This window comes from Acanthisitta chloris, unplaced genomic scaffold, assembly GCF_000695815.1.
Source record: "Acanthisitta chloris isolate BGI_N310 unplaced genomic scaffold, ASM69581v1 scaffold7263, whole genome shotgun sequence".
Taxonomy (NCBI): domain Eukaryota; kingdom Metazoa; phylum Chordata; class Aves; order Passeriformes; family Acanthisittidae; genus Acanthisitta; species Acanthisitta chloris.
The window spans coordinates 1-22,118 of record NW_008665349.1 but is presented as its reverse complement, the minus strand read 5'-3'; the positions used below and the strand labels follow the sequence as shown (position 1 = coordinate 22,118).

The 22,118-nt window shown below is 34.4% G+C and overlaps 1 protein-coding gene across 1 annotated transcript in view; it reads right to left on the bottom strand.

Moving 5' to 3' along the window:
• DPH6 (diphthamine biosynthesis 6) overlaps nt 1–17,843 on the bottom strand; it is an 83,452-nt gene extending 65,609 nt beyond the window's left edge. The window contains exons 1-2 of the mRNA XM_009071714.1: nt 17,756–17,843; nt 15,346–15,539 (exon numbers count right to left, since the gene is read on the bottom strand). Coding sequence (XP_009069962.1) covers nt 15,346–15,539; nt 17,756–17,825 — 264 coding nt within the window. The 5' untranslated portion in view covers nt 17,826–17,843. The remainder of the gene's footprint in view (nt 1–15,345; nt 15,540–17,755) is intronic.
• Between the last annotated feature and the right edge of the window lie 4,275 nt (nt 17,844–22,118).

The window sequence follows — 22,118 nt, the reverse complement described above, 5'->3', positions numbered from 1 at the left end:
GAAGGATGAGTTCTACACTCTACTGAAATAAGAAGTTAGGCATTAGCGATGACCCTTGCCTTGTACAGATATGACCACATATTTAAGGAAGTGAAAGCTGCTACTCTAATTACATATGGACAGAACATCTTCTGAACAAGGAAGAAACAAAAAGACTGGGAAGAAAACTAAATCTGAATGGATTGTGTATGGTTTCAATTCAAAGGGAAAACTGTACTCAAAAGGAATCAAAACAACTTAAAACCTAATGATCAGCTTTGAGGAAAAACTTCCATATAAGAAGGTCTCTGTTCTTCAATGGAAATTTCTAAGTATAATATTAATAAAATGCAACCAAATGCATAATGCATGTACAAAAACTGAAAACTCGACTGCTACCTTAATCAGAAAACTGCAAGTTAGCTGAATGAGAGAATGGGGAGCAGGATGAGAAGAAACTTTCCTATGCATAAATCACTTACAGTTTACTGATTTCTTCAGTTGAGGTAATTTACAAACAGGCTGTAATTGTGCTATCCTCAGCAGATCACAAATAGATGTTTGCAGATTGCTAAGTGGAACAGGGAAAAAGTTTTGACAGACTTCAGAAGTGAGGGAAAGGAAACTTCCTAGGAACTAGGAGTTGAACACCACCTGGTACAAACCAGCATGCTGGATCACTGACTGAAAACAAGCCTGGAAGCAAGGAATCTCCTGGTTTTGAATTTCTTATACATTTAAGGATTTAATTATTGTTATTTTATACACTGTTTTGATCAAATACAGAAAGTCTAATACCTGAAAGAATTCCTATGTTTCTGCAAATCTGACTCATGCTTAAGTAGGTTAACTACTAATATAGAAAAGAGAATAGAGCAGGCTATTCTAATAGTCTGCTGACATACAGTACATGACATTATCTACAGTACTGCCTAATGCAGTGGGCAGACTGGACAGGGCTGCACACATCTTTCAAAATACTTAACTATATTACAATACATTTCTATTGCAGCAATGGCTAAGCAAAGAGTAGTTCCTATTCGATGCTGCTCTACATGCATATTATATAATGCGACAAACTCTCTCTTTAGTTTGTATTTCTCAGGAATATTCTGGCAGCCAAAATTCTGACAGCCTAGCAAAATGATTACTGAGAATGTGAATATTCCAAGGTTGGAATGACACTCATATAATCATATCAGGAGCAACTGATAATAACGCAGCTCTGAGAATACCTACCAATTGATGGAGTAGCAACTATGAGGTAAAAGAAGAAATGAATAAACTGAACAAAATTTTCCAATTAACCTCCCAATCATCTTATGGATACAAAAATGTAGTCCATGAAACCTGTTTCCTACCTATAAAATAGCAGCAGGCTGACAGTTAGACATGGCACTGTCTCATTTCATGTTGCATTAGTCTCTACTGCAAAGAAGACTCTAGGTTTCCACCTTCCTCAAGTGTCAAGTCCAATGTGCGTGTGTGTCTGTGTGCACATTTGTTACAGATTTTTTTATCTTCACTTCAAAAATATTAGAAAAAATTAACATTGCAGAATCAAGAAGTAAAAAATTGTGAAGCATCACACACCCATGTGACCTTTTTGGTTAGTTTCCTTCCAGTGGTTTTCATCATATAATCTTTAATACAGTATGATTAAAATCTGCACTTCCAGATTATTTTAATTATAAAATAATACAAAGGAGAGCATGAAACTGCATTTGCCACTTTCAGATTCTCAGCTGCCTGAATTTGCAACTAATATACTAAGTTTAGTATTATACATTCACACAGATTTCTGGAGCAACCACATTTCAAAATTTGTCAATACTCACTGTATTATGTGAAATTGGATGCTCTGAAAAAACAAAATGGGTCATCAAGCTCTCAAAACAATTCAAATAGGCATAGGAAGAAGTATAATTTTTTCCGTTTTTTTCCAACTGATCATTTCAAATAAGCTTTCTTCTTTCTTTGTGAAGTTACATACGATGGTATCACTAAAATTCAAAGAAATATTTTCAAGCGTTTATTATAGAAATTAGTCATCACTTTTTCTGAGGGAACAACACTTTTTATTTTCAGCTCACAAGACAAGCATTCAGGAAAAGACACTAAGTATTGAAAATTGGAAAATTAGATGTTATACAACTTATTTGCCAAAGACATCCTGCTCCACAAAAGTTAATTAATGCAATAGCATCTTTTCATTTTCAGAAACAGGATACTTGATGTCAAAAAATTAAAACCATCTCAGAAATAATAGCACAGATTACTATCAAAAAGAAGACCTAAGTCTCAGGGTAAAACTTCCTTTGAAAACATTTATTGATCTTTCCTTCACAGCACTGTTCACCATTTCTGTAAAGCAAGACTTTTGAGAATGGTGATACAAGCAATGAATAAGTCACAATGACAAGTGGGTAATAATGACTGACATGAGTTTCCCTAAGACCCAAGACTGGTCTCTGAAGGATAAGGATAATCCTGAAGGTGGCCAAAAGTGTTATTGTAGCACAAACCCACCCAAATTAGTAGAAATCTGTAGAGGTCTAAAGAAAGTTAAGGCATGTGAAAGGAAAAAAACCAAACAACTGGACAAACTGTAGCAGAATGAAACATGACATGAAGAAGAAAGATTAATAATTAATCCCAGCAATTATAAACCAATAGTTATGTAGCTCTGTAAAATCACAAACATTACAATTTAAACTCAGGTTCCACAAAATGTTATATGTCTATACATGTTAATCCTTTCTGTGTGCTGGTACATTGTCCAGAGAACATAAAAGTTTAAGAAAGCCAAGACAAAGCAACACCAGGTACTATAATGCACCACTTGGATGACACATTCTGCAATAAACTGTGCCCTCCTGAAATACGATGGTTATAACTGTTCTAGATACCAAAAGTACACTATTAAACAAAAGGCCAAAACCATCTACTTATCAAGTCACCGTGTATGCAAAACAATAGAAAAAAAAAAGTAAAAAAAATGGAGGTTGTGGATAACAGAGAAAACAGCGAAACAAGATGCCTAAGGAATGTAGAACAAACAGGTCCATAAGAAAATACTTCTAAATAAGTGTTCATTTGTTTTCAGTCCATAACCCCAGTATCTACTGACACCTCACAATCATTTTGAGGATATTATCTGTATTTCCTATCATTATAGAAACCGGCCATCAAGTAACCAAGTAAAACCTAGTTTTTCTCTTTAAAAAATATTATGCCATAAAAGATTAACTCTTATGTGATCAAGTTCTAAAGAAAGAAATAATATCTTAACAGCAAAACAAAACCTGTCTTTAAAAGAATATCCTCAAAAAATAGGTCTTTAAACTTAAATTTAACCACAAATGCTGCCCTAGAGTCATAAAAAATATTTTCATAAATGTCTCCAGTGAAATAAGTCAATATTTATTTTGTTATGCTAAATAATATTGCATTTTAGATTACAGTATTTGTTTTTCTTCTCGTGACTAGCTCCATAGTGTAGACAAATGTTAACCAAGTAAATTGGAATAAATATTTATTATCTTGTAGATAAAATACATTCTCAATATTCTGTCTCCACATCTTTTAGTATTTTGGAGTCAATGAAGTACTAGAAATTAAAATTAAGATAATCTTCAGAAATACCCTGCATCTTCAGAAACACTCTGGAGCAGCTCAGATTTTATGAAAGGACATTTGAAAATTATTCAATTATCATTCTTAAGCAAGTCATTTGAAAACATGTATTTTCAACTTCAGATTTCCCTTAAGCATATATTCTCATTCAGTAAAGTTTTCAGACACAGATCACATAATCCAACTAAATGAAAAGAAGAATGGTATTTTTGGGAGAGGTAATGATTATTGAATGGGGTAAAGTCATTAACATTTTCACTAAAAACAGAAAAGTATGTGGACTAAACCGCTCATTTTCTACATGCATATGCAGTGTCTGCTCTGTCTCTTCTTTGCCCAGTCTTGGTAAATTATGGCAGCTCTCGGTAGACAGAAAAGCCAGAATTCATTGTCTCCAATATTGTAACCTACATTTATCACTATTTTAATTATTCTGAATATTAATTGGCTAGTTTCATTCTGAGGAAACACATCTTATGCACTTTTCCAAACAGACAAAACCTTATGTATCTCAAATGTTGCAGTTTAAAATTAAAATCTTCTCTCACGGCCAACCAGATAACACTTGTAACAACTCACCTGTATTTTTCTTCATTAAAATATTGTTTTAATCAAGAATTAATTTCCAAGCAAAATTTCCACTGATCTGTATGACAGATATGTTTAAAGAGAGTGAACCGTGATGAAGCTCCATTGAAAATACTAAAATAATATCTAAAGTAGCTATTTACTTCAGAGTAAAAATTTATATAACCTCTAATCCCTACCCTTCCTTCACAAAGTAGCTTTCAAGATCACTTTGAACAATCCATGGTTTGACCATACCATATTAAAAAAACCCCTCAAACTTGAATTACTATAAGAAAACGCCCATGCAAGAAGAAGCTCGTTAACAAAAATGAACACCCCTCCACCTCCCAATATTTAAGATTAACAATAACTACGCAATTGATGGAAGAATTAGTAATGATTCAGACTTTCAGTTAAATTTAGAGATAAGGCAAATAATTTTGACCAAATTACTTTTTCTGTCAAATTACTTGACCACATTACTTTTCTGCCAGTAGAATAATAGTTGCTTTACTCAAATAACATGGGCAACGTTTTTACTTCTGTAATTGCATTATGTTAACGGATAGTAAATATGGGATATTTTCTGGATTAGTCAGTGCACATTATGCCATAATAGTTGCTTCCTCCAGCAACATTTCAGTATATAAAATCTCATGGTAAGAAGTAAAGACATCATATGACTAGAGGCTAGTGATTACCCATAAAATGGAAAAAAAAAAAGCTTCTGCACACTATACGGCTGAAGCATCTCACCTCTTAATTTAATTTAAAATTAGCCCTCATCACCATTTATTGCCATATCTCTAATACTGCAAGTGGTTTGTGATGTACTATTTGCTCCACCAAAATTCTTACCACAGAAAAAATGGTCTTCAGAAGTAGAAAGCTGGTGCATTTATCAATCCACTGTTCCAAATGAACTAAGGCATGTGGTCAGTCATGTGTTTTACACAAATCATTAGAGATACAGGAATGTTTTGAATAGCCATCAATGGTTACATCATTAACTACAATTTACTGCAATGACTTATGATTTTCATTTCATAGAAGTGCATTAAGAGTGTGTTCTACACGTACATTAACACTCCCCATCATAAAATAAAGCCATTTAACTTTTCACGGAGTGACTTTTATGATGCTGTTACAGAAGAAAGTAATTGTAGTTAAAGCATTTATTTTTTAAAAGGTCATGCTTTTTTTATTGTAGTTTATAATATTTAAATAGCAGCGTATGGGTGTGAATGTGGAAGTACGCGAATGCGGGGAACATGTGTGTTCAATAGTGAACCTGTCCAACGAGTTATGCAGAAAACACAGACTAAAAAGTTATTTGCATATTAAGCTACAATGAGGTAAAAGAGAAATCTAAATTGTAAATGAGTTTTGGAGATAAATCAATGCTAATGAACAACAATTACTTCAGTCACTGTGTGAATTAAAACAACATCATTAATAAAGCTTAGGTGTTCTGCTGGCAAGCATGTCCTTAGTTCCTGGCAGATCATGTAATATCTATTTTAGGACAAGTAGCAAGCACAAAGGAAGTAAGTTTAAAATTATTTTGTTTTGAAGCTCCGCTTCAAACAAAATTTTCAGGAAAGCCTACACAACTCAGAAAATCCCATCCAGTTTTAATGACTGCCCTGAATGCTTGATAAAATTTCAATTTTAACTAGATGACAGGACAGCTTATAAATCTAAAAGATTACTCAGAAAAGGCTCTTTTATTCCCTTTCTTGCATATAAAACAGTCAGCGAAAAATCAAAATGTTTCCTTAAGAAAAAAAGGGCTTTTGTTTGAACTAAAAATAAGTCTAAACATCCTGTTCTTTACCTGAATGCTCAAAACCAGCTGCAGGTAGTAACCGTGTTAGAAGAAACTATAGAGGGCACTGTTGTATCAGTTTTTAAGACTGACAATGGTGAAACGGCCCAAGAACAGAAGATTGTCAGGAAAATAAATAACTGAAAAAGAATTCAGAGTTAGGAGAGCATGCAAATGCACTAAACCTAAAACAATGCTAAGGCAAAAAGACTGGAGCTATATTTCTGAAGGAAAATGGACTGAAAAAAAAGTTCATGTAACAGACTGTCAGGCTGATAGGAATAACGCAGTGCACATATTTGGCATTTTCCTTTGTAGTGTTTTTCATGGAAAAGGTAACTAATCATAGCACCACCTTATCCTTTGCAAACAGCTACCTATTACTGGAATACCACTCATAATCAATATGAAAATGAATGATCACTGTTATGCAATTCTTCCATAGGCAGAATTTATCAACAGAAAGAATATCTCCACACTATACAGTCCTTTCACAGTGTAAAAGGTCAGTTCCATTTTATTCCTTTTCATAAAGAGAGTTACAAATCAATCATTTCTATTTTGAAAGCAGTAACATTGGTGCAATATAAACCAAATTAAATCCCAGCCTTTCCAGAAGAATCATCTTAAAATACACTTACCAGAAACAGCAAGTGTCCAGCTAAAAACAATATAACCTTCAAATTGCTCTATGTATGACATTCATAGCAAAGGGGAAAGTATGTTAAATAGGTCAGCTTATATAACTGATTTTATGCAGAATTATTTTTACACAAAGAATGGGCTTCAGAGATACAAATATTTTCAAAAATAAATTTGATGTTTTACTGGTCATTTATATCAAAGTTTCCCCGTCCTTGATTGTATTTTATTAGATATAACCCAAATTACACTTCTTTAAATACTAATAAATTTTAAAAATGTATATTACCACTGCCTAATGAGAACTGTAAATAATATAAAGCAGCCAGTTTCCTCAGTACAGAATAATTCAGCGATTTTTTTTATTTTTCAATTTTATCCTTAAAAAGCCTGATGAAGATGCCAAGTAAGGAACCAAAGTACTGAAATAAGATATGGATAGTATCAATCATTTAATGAACCTTTAGAGAAGAAAGGTGTTGCTCCTTTTCAACAATGTGGTGGCAAAACCCACAAGCATGTTTTACAGTACTACAGCAAAAAAAACCCACAGGACTTTTATGAACACTCACTCAAATTCGCATTTAAAGAGCAAAGGCTACAAGAAAGGCAATTTGAAATTAAGTTCCGCAATAACTTCATAATAAACCAAAGAATAAATGTTAACAGAGAAGATGCTCAAGCAAACGAAATATACCAGAAAATTGTCTAAAGCTACATGAATGAGTGAACAAAAAACCAAAATCAAAACCACAGACAATGACTGCGGACACTCACTCACATCCACATGCGTCAGAACTGTGATGGTAACTGTGAAAGGATTGTGTCTCTAAGCACGCAGAGACAGGTGTACTACATGAAAGGAAACCGCCATAGAAGATGAAAATCCAATTTTTTAATAAATTGCAAAACCAGACAATACAAATATATTTACAAGCAAGATCCCAGTTCCTCCACTGACACTGATACCTAGAATTTATTGTAAGTGATTTAAGCAATTGTATCAAGCAACTTATTATTAAAAGATAAATTAAACCAAAAACTAATGTTTGTGCTAGAAATAGGTTTCACACAGGTTTTGCCATCTCTGGCTTCCCAACAGCCCTGTATGTGCAGTGTTAAGTGGAAGGGTTCACTAAATTTCAAATTCTTATGTATTCTGTCTTTAGCCTAATTCTGTTTCTAAACAAGAATTATTTTAAAATTGCTTAACATGCTATGAGTCCAGTAATCTCTTTTCATTAGCATTAATCCTAGCAATCTAGTTTTGCTCATTTTATTAGTTCCAACTATTGATAAAAATTTCACTAGAATTATTTTTATACTCCTTTTGAAGCATATATGACTGCTGGCAGTCAAGCACATTGCATGCATATGAAGAAAACTAAGTTTGTTAGACACACAGTTATTAATTTTAAAAAAGTGTATTAACCTACTCTATATACACTATGACACTAGGCTAAAACAGGTGAAGTTCTCAAGTTAAGATACATGTTTGTTCTGTGTAAAACTGAACTGCATTTTGTCTCAGAAATGTTGCAGTGCATTCCTAGAGACATTCAACTGGATCCAAACGGGGCTGCTACAGAGACTACTGAGTCTATGCATGTCACTTAAATAAAATTCAACTGATAAAAAAAAGTTTTGATAATGTTTACAAAATTGACTTAAACATCTTAATGTATTTTTCCATTTAGCTACAATACTGAATGCCAAAATGTTAATAGACAACATGCTAAATATTCAAGATATTTAACAACATATTTAAGGTTCCTTTCTCCCCATGCAATGCAGCACATTAAAACCAATTTTATTATCATAATTTATTCAAAGCTTGATTATGAGCAATAGCTGTGAGAAGAAATACAGCACTGTTGATTCATATACAAGCATTTCACTTAACTACATTGGATAATGGCAGTGCTCCTAAAGGAGTATAAAAACAAAGTGATTAGAAGTCATTACTGTTAATTAGCATTCATTTTACATTGATAGGGATGAACCTTTTCTGTGCTGAACAAATGGAAAGCTTTTATCTGAAAGTCTGCCAAACCTGATCAAGGTAGGCACTGAAATAAAGTGTCAGTGACCAGTAAGTTGAATTTAAAACAACAATAACAAAAAAAAGCAAAACAAAATCCAAGGATGTATCATCATCCAATTAGTGAGATTCAGTTTTTAAACAGGAAAAGGTCTGAAGGGAATGAGTAAAACTGGAAACTCATACTTCACATTCTGCAATCTCACTGATAAAAGGAGGAAATGTGTGTTTATCAAACTTGCTGTGACTGCACGGTTCATTTGGCGTCCTGTAAACAATGCCTGGCTGTCCATTCCCAAATGCATGTGAGAATCTTGCAACCCAGAACATCATATTCAGCAGGCAAGGTCACACTAGAGATGCCCTGGAAATGGGAAATTAGGAAAACCTGGCAATCAGAGGTTTAACGCTGACCAGAACAAGCCCTCAGGCTTGCTTACCATCTTTCACCACCAGCCTGACTGTCTCTGCTTATTCAGTATTAACAAGACTGAGAGAGTGAAAACAACTCCACACACCTAACAGGGAGAAATACACTGGCTTTTTTGTTTACAAAAAGCTCAGCATTTCTCACGGTAAGAAACTACCTCAAATATACTGTTGAAGATCTTTTGGAAAAAAAATTGACCCCTCCTGAACAGTTCAGATGAGACATGGAGAATGACAGGCATCCTGTTGATTAAAAAATTTCCTTGTTCCCATCTCATTTTAAAATTCATACTAAAAAAACACCAAGCCTAAACAAATCCTGTCTTTTGAATAGGACACGATATATAAATATTTTTACATTCCTTAAAGCACTGCCAACTATGCAATTACTTATTACCCTCTTCCCTTAGTTCACACTCTTATTCACTGCTGATGACAATGGTCATCCCCTAGGTGGAGGAAGCCATGGAGCTCCAAACCAGAATTAAATAAAAGAAAAAATAGCAAGTCAATTAAAAAAAGTAAAAATTTAACATGATGAGTGTAAAGGGACAATTCAAATCCTTGCAGATAAAAATCTAGTCATTGTAAAAAGTAGAGGAACTCTGAAAAATCACAGCAAATATTTTCTCTTAAAGAAATAAAAACCTTATTTATGAAGAGGGACAGTTATTTATTTGTCAGTGTAGGTAGCCACTTCATACAATTTCTAAAAGTTCACGTTTGACTTCCACATCTAAAGACAAAAATAGTGTGCTGACATGGTTTCCAATTGTTCATCAAAGCTACATGACTAGAAAAAGGTCCAATAAATAAATTCCATTGTTTTATCTATCACTGATCCTCCTAACTGCACACCAAATAATTGTAAAGATTTTTTTTCAATACTTATAATTTCATTTGCTACATAAAATCTGTATTTCAACTGTTGAATTATACATAATGTTTGTCTATCAATATATCAAGGGCACAGCATTCTTGATTTGCAATAATCAAAATATAGGTGAAAAATTTAGGGAGGAGTGATTATTTTGGAAATTCAGTATAAAGACAAATACCTCTTCCTATAGTATAATCTTTTTCCAAATTGCTGAGAAACATAACCCTGAAGTATTAATCTATACGTCTACACATAATTCAAATCATAATAGGGAAAATACTAGATTTTCTTTAACTACAAACATGGGAAACGATGACTAGGACAGAGCTCTTCTGCACACTTCTGAACTCTCCGAATCCTATCAGTGCGCGGGGGGAAGCGACGTTCTTTGTCTGAACTTGCAAACTGCAAAAACAGTTTGGTGAATAGCATGCTGATGTCCTCAGATTACAGGTTCTTGAAGTGACACAGGATTTTATAACTAATAATTATTTAGATCCTCAAGACTACTAAGAAATTCTGCAAACCTTATCTGTATTAGTTAAGAGCATACTAGTAGTCTTTATGATACATATACATATACAGAAGCCACACAGACATATACCAAGAGCTGATTAAAATGGACATGTAAAAGCCAAATGACCATTTCCATATACTTTACTGTTTCTATTAAACACATTTTGTAACAGTGAAGACAATGGAGCAATGCCTGCAGTGGAATACTACATTATGTTTATTCATGTATTTTTCCTGGGGGGAGCACCTAAACATTTGGCTGTACAAAAGCCACAGGAAGTCAGTCATCGGATTGAATTTAAGAACTGTTTTACCCATTGGTCACAGCAACTGAATTCTGGAGAAGGGTGAAAGGAAGATAATTTCCTTAGTATGGAAGACTACTAGCAATACCAAGGAACTGAAAGCTTTATCTTCTGTGAAGGAATTAATCCCTATCTGAGGGTCACCGAATAGCCTTGTATTTCATCCATTCATCTCAAACCCCAAAGAACTGTTTTCTGAAGAACTCTGAGTCTTAGGAAGTTTCAGTGAATACTGATAGGACCTAAGTTACTTCTACTGCATCTGAACCGGCACAGCTAAAGTACTTTGTCTCAGACAAAATATAATCTTACATAACATCTAAAATGGCATTGCTATTGCAATTTTGACTCAGACAAATGTAACTCTCAGACTCTCAGGAATACCTTCTGTCTTCAGTAAACATCAATCTGGGACCATTTAAAAAATTATGAACCTGTCCTTAAAAATTAAGTATTAAATACAGGACTCACTCTGTATTATTAAGCTCTTTGTTTCTGTAACTAAAAAACATGCTACTTATTCTTAGTGACTGACTGAGTTATAAGATCACTGCTCCAGAATGTCATGATATTTTAGAAAATAAATTTTCTTCCTTTCCCCTTCCACATTACTGATAAAATTAAACAGTGCTACAAGCAAAGGCTATTATTATTCAAACGTTTCATACACCCAGTGTATCCAACATCAATTCTTATTTTTTAGCTGATGATCAATGATGTTTCATAATTAATATTCCTTCAGTCCTGAGAGCCAACATATAATTTTTTTTCAAGTGGACTCTGTTTTTATAAGCTTGCAGGTTCTGAATCCACAAAGTGCACAACAAGAACTCTGACAGAAATACATGTCTAAAAATCCATTGGCATGATTTACACAATAAACAGAGGGAAAGATATCGTAAAGAAACTATAAGTCGAATCAATTTTTAAAATGCTAATTTAAAAAACTCAAGTAATTAAACATGTCATTGAAAAAGATGAAATAAACAGCTAGAAGAAAAACATTTCTAGCAAGTTCAAGAATTCTACAAATTGCTTCAGCAGTGGAAGCTTACCAAGCAAAGGCAAAGACTTCACCAAGTAGTGGAGATAAGGCAAGAAAGTTGAAAGAGGACAGAACTCTCTACTGATACAAATTATCTTGCATTGGTTTGTATAGCCTGGAAACTGCCACAACCACTGCCCTAAACAAAAGTTTCGCCATACTTCCAAGAGATACAGAGAACAATCCCACATTCAATCCATCTAATAAAACTTCCGTGTGTGTTTGCATAAAATGTCAATGTATTATTTGAACGAGATCATAATTACATTGAAAAGGGGAGAAAGCAGTTAAATATCCTCATACTGACATGCAGCAAAGTTTCACAAAATCACCTCCATGGTCCAGTCTTTCCTGCTATGAGAGGGAAAGAATAGTTTCCCCACGTGTTTAAAAGGCAGCACCATTATAAAACCCTGAAATATAATTCAGGCAAGTAAGAAACTCTAGTGCTTACATGCTTTGCTCAGAAAATCTCCAGTATGTAAAGGGACATAGACAAACAATGGTATCAGTAATCCTTATTCAGTAACATTGAGAGGATATTAAATTATGCCTTTGAGTTCAGGATTTACATGTCTCACAAGGTAAATATTCTACTATCAGTTAAGGACTGCACAGTAAGATACATTTAGGCATAGTAAGATACACTTAGACATCATATAAATACTCATATGTTTCACAATATATATTGAATGCAGAATCTAAAACATGGAATTAGGCAACTAAAAAATAGACATAACTTTCCTTTATACCTATCAATCATCTGGGTTTGTGACAATAAAATTAACAGGTTTACAGTCACTGGCAGTAAATATCACTCGCTGAGTCACATGAACTAAAACAGACTGTTGTCCTGGGTTTCCCAGAACTGCAAGGGAATATTTCAAATTTCAGAAATCTTGTTCTCGTAATGTTGTTTTTAAAAACATCAAATACTTTCAAATACGTTTCAATTTTTTTATTGAAGAAGTACTTGTAACACAGACACACTTTGCAAACGGAAAGTGAGGCATACTATGGTGATTTTGATCTAGACACACCTTTCCTGTATTCTTGGCCCCAAATCATTTGACAGAAAAAGAGCAATGTTATTTGACCAGTGTTTTAAAATAACATCCACTCAAGGATGGTTTTGACAAGGCTTCCACAGAATTCCTTCCCTCCCTTCAAGAGAATGTAAATTGACTTCTGTTTAAAACTATTAACATCTGGGGAAAAGAATTCCTAGAATAAAATCCTCAGTGTTTAAGACTTACATAGTAAAGCTACAAAACAGCAGTTATTAAAAACGTGAAAAAATAAAACCAGAAAGCTTTCAAAATTGCTGTTAACATACAAAAGAAAAATGTTAGCCTTTTTCTTTCAACTAAAAAACCACAGCTACTGTAGTTTATGTCCCCCTGATAATTTTGAAGTAATTCATCAAAATATATAAGACATTTACTGAAACTTCTGCATCAGAATTTCATAGCTAGGTTTGACTGTAAAGACATGGTTATACAAAGTCTAACATAAAGGCAATATATTGTTGATATTTGTGCCTTTAAGATATCAAATAGGGGAATTAATATTTTTATATAGGAAAGAAACAGTTACTTAGTTCCAGACAACTTTATATCTCTTTTAACTATAGTTACAATTATCATGTACAAACTTCCAAAGCAGAAGTTGTCAAGATTTAACATTAGCATTAATTTATGTCAGGCATCCATTCCTCCAAAGACAGCAAGAATCATAAAGGAAGTATCATCTTAATTGCCACTAATCTGCCCATTTTAAATTAAATTGATCAGCAATTTATTATCTTACCCAGCAGCAGAAAGCTGTTAGTATGCAGCTTTAAGAGACAGCACATACTAGTCCTTCTAATTTCTAATACTATCATGGTTCAAAAATAATTTAAAACTGCTGTATCATATTTCTTTTGATTCCTGTACTGCATGATATGCACATTCCATTTAAAACCTCTGTGAAGCACTCTAGAGCATAATCATAGAATCATTTAGGTTGCAAAAGACCGTTGAAATCATCAAGTCCAACCATTAACCTAACACTGCCAAGTCCACCACTAAACCATGTCCCCAGGCACCAAGTCTACACATATTTAAATACCTCCAGAGACAGTTATTCAACTGCTTCCCTGGGCAGCCTGTTCCAATGCTTGATAACCCTCTCCGTCAAGAAATTTTTCCTAATATCCAATCTCCCCTGGCACAACTTGAGGCCGCACTGCCTACATGCACTGTTTGCCTGTTTCATACTCCAACACAGGTATATGATCTTGATCTTACTTTAAAAGAACAGGATTTCCCTGCCAAATATGTTTAGAAGACATAACATGACTCCTAGATGGTTCAGAAAGCACTTTGAACTCAAACCACATTCTTAGGTCTTATCTGCAATTTGATTTTTTTAAAAGAGAACACTGAATAAAACCCCAAGCTTTTAGGTTCATCAATCTTGATGTTCATGTCAGTGAAGGAAAAGGTGCTAGAAAATGTGCAATACATGACTTGAAGAGTACAGATATCTTTAGCTGAAGTTTCAGCAAGCAGTCTAACAGTCTAATGAATAAAATTAAACATGTATTTACTTTCGTTAAAAATAGCAATTATGATTTTCTGAACATTGTATTGGTTTAGTACTGTGCACTGCAGTCATCAACACAATTAACTAGAATGGACATAGCACGTTAACACAAACTTTGTGGAAAACCTCTAAAGTCAGTGAGAGAATTTCGATTTTTTTTCAATGAAATCTGATTTAATTCTGGTAGAAAATAAAATGAAAGACTTTGAAAAAGAACAGATAATATATTTTAAGTGTTTTAGAAAATAGGCTCATTATGTCCCTTTAAGTGGTTTTATAGCTAAAAGGAGTTGATACATGTTATTGCTATTACGTCATATATTAGAATACAGTTACAGGGCTACCAGAATCAAAACTATCATTGTAAAATATTCTGTAATACTTTGTGAATGATCTGCAAAATACAACCAAATAACAGATTTTGTTTTACAGAGCATAAGTGTATGCAAATGGAAATGTCTAGACATTACTTTCCATACACTGATAAATGCACAAAATCCAAAAGATCACTCATTACACTAATCAAGCAATCAATTATTTCAAATACAAAACTACATAAACATTCTGAGTAATTGTCACAATTATGTTTTTTGTCGCACAGGCCAAGCACCTGTTATCGGTGTTTTTATTAAGAAAGGTTTAATTAAAAGGGAACATGGTTTTGGCTTGAAATGGGGATTAATAATTTACATTGGAGAGGAATAAAGTTATGCTACATATTTACAGTGCCAAGAAGAAAAAAGGAATAGAACTAAAACTTGGAAAAGTGTTCTATTTTTTCTCAAAGCTTTCCTTAAATATCTAAGTGGATCATTTACTTAAATTCATAAATGAGTTAAGCAATGTAATTGTTCCCAGCTATATAATTCTTTTCAATCAGCATACCTTAACAAGTTTCATGAGATGGTAAAGATCTTCAACCTCATCTTCCTGGCATGTGGTATATACTCTTCCAGTATTTACACTGGTACCTTTTATGAAACCACGATAGAGTGGCAAATCCAGTGCATCAGCATATAGGTCAATGGCATGGTGTCCTACTGTCTGATACATATAGCTGTCCAATTCATCAGTCTGCCCTGCCACAATTAATAAACAATTGTATTAGGTACATTATTTCAACAATTACAGATCATCACAATACTACAAGCAGTGAGAAAATCTAAATGTTAGTATTTTTCAGTTCACAAACAGATGTTTGGTGACAATACCGCTATAAACACGGAAAGAAAAAGTAGATTTCTCCACCCAACAGATGTATGGAGGGGAAGACATCTGTCACAAACATGCTGCCTATTTAGAAATTGTGGTGTCATTTCTTCTTCCTACTTCATCCAAAAATCTCATAACAGTCCGATTCTGCTCCTATTTTTATGGTAATTTTAACAGAAACACAGTTCAGAGGGACAAAGCCAGATGCATTTCAACGTATTCCGAGCAAGAAATTTGGAATTCACTGTAACACTGAGAATAAGCAATAGGTTGTCAAAATTTACATAAACTTTACTCTTTAAATTGTTATCAGGGTCATCACAAAAGAAGAGGTTATTTCTGCTTAAGTAGAATAAAGTAGACCTCTGTGATGTTTTAACATTGTTTAATAAATAAAAGGCTATTCCTTTAACCACGAGTAAAAATTAACTGACTTTTCTTACAAGTACTTTGTCACCAGTAGGCAAGAGAAAAACCCCAGCTAAAATGCAGACATCATGGATTAGAATTAAATCTCAAAATATACAATAAACCATTTATATATAAAATCTTTCATATAATCTTTCAAATGGATTGATAAAGTAATACATCATTATTTGCAAAATCTCCACTTTATTAAAAGCTAACACAGCTCACTCTTTTAATGCTAGTTTGTAATACTGGAACTTCTCTGAATTCACATAGAGACATCAAGAATTTCTGGTGTATACCTTTGTAGTACCTCTTGCAAAGAAAAAGCTCTGTAAGATCAAGACAACTCATTTGTGATGTAACAATTAGGTCATGTCACATTTGATGCCACACAACAGATATGCTTCTGTTCAAAACAGGCAAATACAAACCCATAATCACACCTAACCAACCTAATCACACCTAACCAACCTAGACCAGAAGAGTTGTTTTAAGAAAAAAATTCAGTGTTTTTCAACATACGTGAATATGACAGGGTCTTCAACTGATATTCTGTTTAGAATACACAGTTTCTTTATTAATTGAGACTCTCCAGGCAACAGTGGTAGAAGATAACATAAAAAGAATGGCATAGAATCTGCTATTGCCCGAAGCACCTCAATTAACTTTCTACAAAATTTCCAGCTACACACTTAAAGAGAGCATTTTATGATTGTAGTGACAATATTCTACATTTCTGATGTGGATAAATTAGTTTAAGGACAACATATTTCAACAAGATTAGAGATTATTATGTCCTAGCTACTCGGAAAATAAATTGTTCCTGTAGTCCCTAGCATTTACCAGTTCTGTCTGTGACTCATTTGTGATGGCAGCTCCCTTTTTTCTTCACTTTCTGTGTATCTTCCTACTATACAGTTACCAGATACCATACTTAATTGCTTAACATATGTTGAACGGTCAACCTATGTTAACATACTTTAACATTCTCCCTTACCAACTGGGAAACAACTCGCTTTTCAAGTCTCATTTCAAATTCAATTTATGCTCTATTCCAATAATGAATACTCAGCTCACCCTCCCACCTCACCACCGACTACCTGAGTTTCTCTTGTTCTCTTTCACAGAAATAAGTCTAGGTAGAGCCTGTGAGGAACTGATCAGAAAATTGGGCCAAGCTAAAAGGAGAAGAGCAGGAAAAATATGTGCATCAAGATCAGTTCCAACCCAGATCAGTTCCTCAATCCAGTTCACAAATGCTGGGTTAGAATAATGGAGGAAGACACACAGAAATAAAAATGGAATGAGCGGCAGCACAATGGCACATTTTTGGCAACTGGAATGGTTTGTGCCAGTTTAAGACATTTCCAGAAATACAGTTTAGTTTGATGATATCTCTATCACTTTTTACTATTTGTGCTAAACAGAGGGCTTGTGTGATCTTTTACTGATCTTTATCATGTGGGTTTGGATTCTTTTTCTGCTTTGAGCAAAAATAAATTTAATACATCTACATAGCCTTTTCTTTTTTCTATGTCTTAAGTATTCTATATTGGCCTTTAATATGCAAAACTATATAAAAACACATAAAGGAACTTAATTCAGGCACAATTGTGTCTCAATTTTTTCTACAGAAAAAAACCATCTCCAATAATAAATGTGGCTTCCATACCTGTGTTTTCAGCAGGTCTTAAATTGGCTAAAGCAACAATCTGATGCCCAGCAGCAACACACTGCATCATATTGTAACAGCTGTCCTTTCCACCACTGTGAGAAAAAGAAAATAATGCAATTAAAAAGGACTGAAAAAAGTTTGAGCCCCTTATAACTTTTACCTAGCTGCTTACAAATTAGCATTATCAGAGCTGGCTATAAATTTCTGAAATATGAAAATGGTTGTAAAATAATAGCAGTAAGAAAAGAATGATTTCACCATACATTTACTATATATGTATAGTACTTAAATACAGCATCAATAAAGCTCATAACAGTTCTGCATCTTATTATTAATTTGATATAAGTCACTGACACTGGAATCCCTTCAATCAAAGACTGTTTTCTACCCCAGAGACAAATTACTCTGTACTCATTACTAGATAACTTGGATTAAAAACCAAAAATCTGCTCCAGAGAGTTGCCAGCATTAGCAATCTTTTTTTATTACGTCTGCTGTGTAGATGTAGGGGGGCTTGGCTTAGGGACATGGTTTAGTGGTGAACCTGGAGGTGTTAGGTTAATGGCTGAACTTGATGATCTTAGAGGCCTTTTCCAACCTTAATGATTGCATGTTAGGAATAACATTTCTCCTTTGTAGAACACTTTGCCTAAACTTTCAAAATTTTAAAAGTACTTCCCATTCTCAAAACCTTTCATTATTACAGGCAGCAGGTTCAGTTAGGGACATGGTTTAGTGGTGAACCTGGAGGTGTTAGGTTAATGGCTGAACTTGATGATCTTAGAGGCCTTTTCCAACCTTAATGATTGCATGTTAGGAATAACATTTCTCCTTTGTAGAACACTTTGCCTAAACTTTCAAAATTTTAAAAGTACTTCCCATTCTCAAAACCTTTCATTATTACAGGCAGCAGGTTCAGTTGACACTGCATTGAACATACAAATTTTTTTACATTTAAATGCAAATAAAAATAACTACTGCTAGTAAAAAAATATTAAACCAGACAGAACTATATTCTTCTCTAAGGCCAAGAGATGATACTCCAACACAGAAAATACAGTTAATTTTATATCCATTCAAGATCAACTGGAATCTTTTTGACTATCAGTGAGGAAAGGATCCTGCTCTCCTGATGTAACTGAAAAAGTATTTCATATGGATTTTAATCAGTAGCAAATGAAATATTATAATCTAACAAGCAAACTAAGAGTGCTCTAGAATTCACACTGCTTAAAAAAGCCACATGGAGACTCACAGCCTTCAGACTAGAACTGCAGGTGGAGATTCTGTGCAGCTTCTTTAAATGCCAAGGCACAAAACCAGGGCAGGAACTGGAAGAGAGATCTACACAAGCTCTGTAAAACTGCTCTTGCCTTAGAATCACTGAGACATGCACAGGAGAACAGACAGTACAAGCAGTCCTTGCTATAGTAGACTCTTGGTTTCCATGTGACCACACCATTACTATTTCTGCCTGAAAGGATGTTGCAGCAAGGTAGGGGTTGGCCTCTTCTGCCAGGCACCTAGCAACAGGACAAGAGCAAATGGCCTCGAGCTGCACCAGGGGAGGTTCAGGTTGGACATCAGGAAGAATTTCTTCATGGAAAAGGATGTCAGGCATCGGAATGGACTGCCCAGGGAGGTGGTGGAGTCACCATCCCTGGGGGTGTTCAAGAAATGACTAGACGTGGCACTCTGTGCTATGGTCTAGTTGATAAGGTGATGATCAGTCAGTCAAAGGTTGGACTTGGTAATCTTGGAGGTCTTTTCCAACATAAATGATTCTGTAACAAACTTCTTCAGCATTTCCAACATAAAGTTCCCGCTTTTATCTAGCCCTCTATGCAAGAGCTTCAAAGTGCCTTACAGGAATGTAACCATGTAACTATTCCCCTCAATTTCTGCTTTTATCCATGCTAAAATTCTCCATGCTCACCTTAATTTACTGTGTAACTCAAACCTAAAGTAGAAATAGCACAAATAACATGGCACCCTTTCATATTTCATGGAGTTTTGTAAAGCAGTTGCTTCTGTTTCAGTGCTCTAAAAATAAATACGAGAAATAGATTCCTAATTTGAGGCTTCATCTCTACAAGGCATTCTCACGAACACCTACAACTTTCTTCTAACCTATATATGGACAAAAAAAAATTTTAAATCATATATTCATTAATTCTGGATGATGTGCTTGAAAATGTAGATAGTATTCACTTCATAATGTGAAATTTCAGGCTTAATAGAATCCTAATGAGACAAAAGCTCTTTTCTTTCTGAATGACTTCATGTTAAAAAATAAAAGTCTCTCACTAGTTCTGATTCCAACTACAAACACCAGGTCAGAAAAAGAATTGCATTACAGTAGATACGACCTATACCGTTTAGAGCATTTCAATATCTATAAAAAATGAAAATTTAAATGTCAATGGAATAAATCTATTAACCTTTTCAATTAATATATATATATTTAAAAACGCACGTTAAGATGAGATGACATTCATATTTCCCACATGAGACCACCAATTACTTGAGGGAAATTAGTGCTCAACTGGGTCACATGCTAGTATACTGTTATTTCCTCTATTAGTTAGCTGAGCCCTAAAAACTAACTGTACCAAGAAACAAAATTAAATGGTGCCTACCTACAAGGCCTTCCTAACTAGCTGTAAACACATTATGACCGATGAAGCCAGACAACCCATGCTATGGGAGGAAGATGGACTCTGCACAGTCCCAGCCTGAGGTTGTATAACAGTTTGTAATTTAGGAAAAAAAAAAAAAAGGCAGGTATTGAGGTAGCCTGTCCTGGGGACTCCTCTCAATTCCTGTCACAGAAAAAATCACAAGGCCTCTTTGTAGAAAACTACGAAGTGGGGCCACTGTCAGGGTTACTTTTGACAATGCTGCAAATATGTTAACAGCAGGCTTATAAACAAACAAAATACCAGGAAAAAACCCCACACGGTAATCATAAAGATACAAGCCTATAAAAGACTTCTGAGCAAAATACCTTTCTATAGACAAGCATAACCATTTACGTTAAGAAAATTCTAGAAGAATTAAGGAGTTGAAAAACATCATATTTCAAGTTGAAGACTGACTTTAAAATGTTTATAATTTACTACAAAACACAATACAGGGTTTACCCCATACATTCCACCTTGAAGCAAGACTATCAACTTTAAGTATGGCCAACATTTTAGAAAGAAAAGAAACAGGTTAAAATAGTTTTATATATAATCCTGACCTTTTCAAAAGTAAGAAGCACTTTTCAAATACTTTTTCCCCCTCTGATCTTTGAGGCTAGCTCTGTTACAAAGATTTCAGAGACTTTGAAGTCTCTTTAAAACTTTTCCTAAAACTATTATTGAAACTAAATCCGTCCTTGTAAAAAGCCCATTAAAATAGCAACTGTGTTAGAGACCCACTTTTAGGATTTTACTCCATGCTGCATTTTAACACATTCCTCTGCTTCGAGAATGTCTAAGTAAATAAACATGGAAGACAAAATCTTATCTATAGAACAAGAAAAAAGCACCGAAGCTGATTTTTCCTACTCTGTAATTAAGCAAATCTTGAAAAACCTAGATAACATTTCTTGTATTTTCTCCTCTTTGGATGATGTTTGGAATTATTTGCAATTATTTGTTGTGGCCAAACCTAAATTTCAACAAGGTTTATTAGACATTGCCTTAAAGAATTTAATGCATTAATGTTAAGGCTTGAGCTCCTGCACCCAAAAATGAAACACACTGCTCGTATCTGCACAATCCTTTTCCATTTGTAGGTTCCTTAGCTTGTTAATTAACTATTATTTCTTCAAGAAAAGAACATTCCTGCCCTTGTTGGAAAATCTTTATGTTTCTAAAAATGAATTTAAAAAATTTACAGTACAAAAACTGCAGAAACTGACAAAAAGGAGACGGGGAGAGGAGGGGGCAAACATAGCAGCCTCTGACAGATACGGCTGTGCCCAGGGCTGTGTCGAACTCCAACTATTTGAACAACAGAGCTTCATCTTTTTAAAAATGAACAAAAGCTAAATCTCTCTCAAAAGACATATTAGAAAAATCTATCAATAAGTGTTCGAGACTTATCCTAAGACAGGTTAAGGTACTCGGAAAGCAGAAGCGCCGGATGCTCAGCCGCGAAGGCGCAGAATCCCCTCGGAGCGCAGGGCGAGCGGCCGAGGCTCTGCGCCCCCTCTCCCGGCGCTGCCGGCGGGACAACCCGGGAGACCGGGACAGCGGAAAGCAGGGGACCAGGGGAAGTAACTGTGGGTGTCGTTTTGGGGGGTTTTGTTCGGTTAATTGTTAATTTTTTTCCTTTTTTGTTCTTAGCAAACACTACTAGTTGTTAAGCG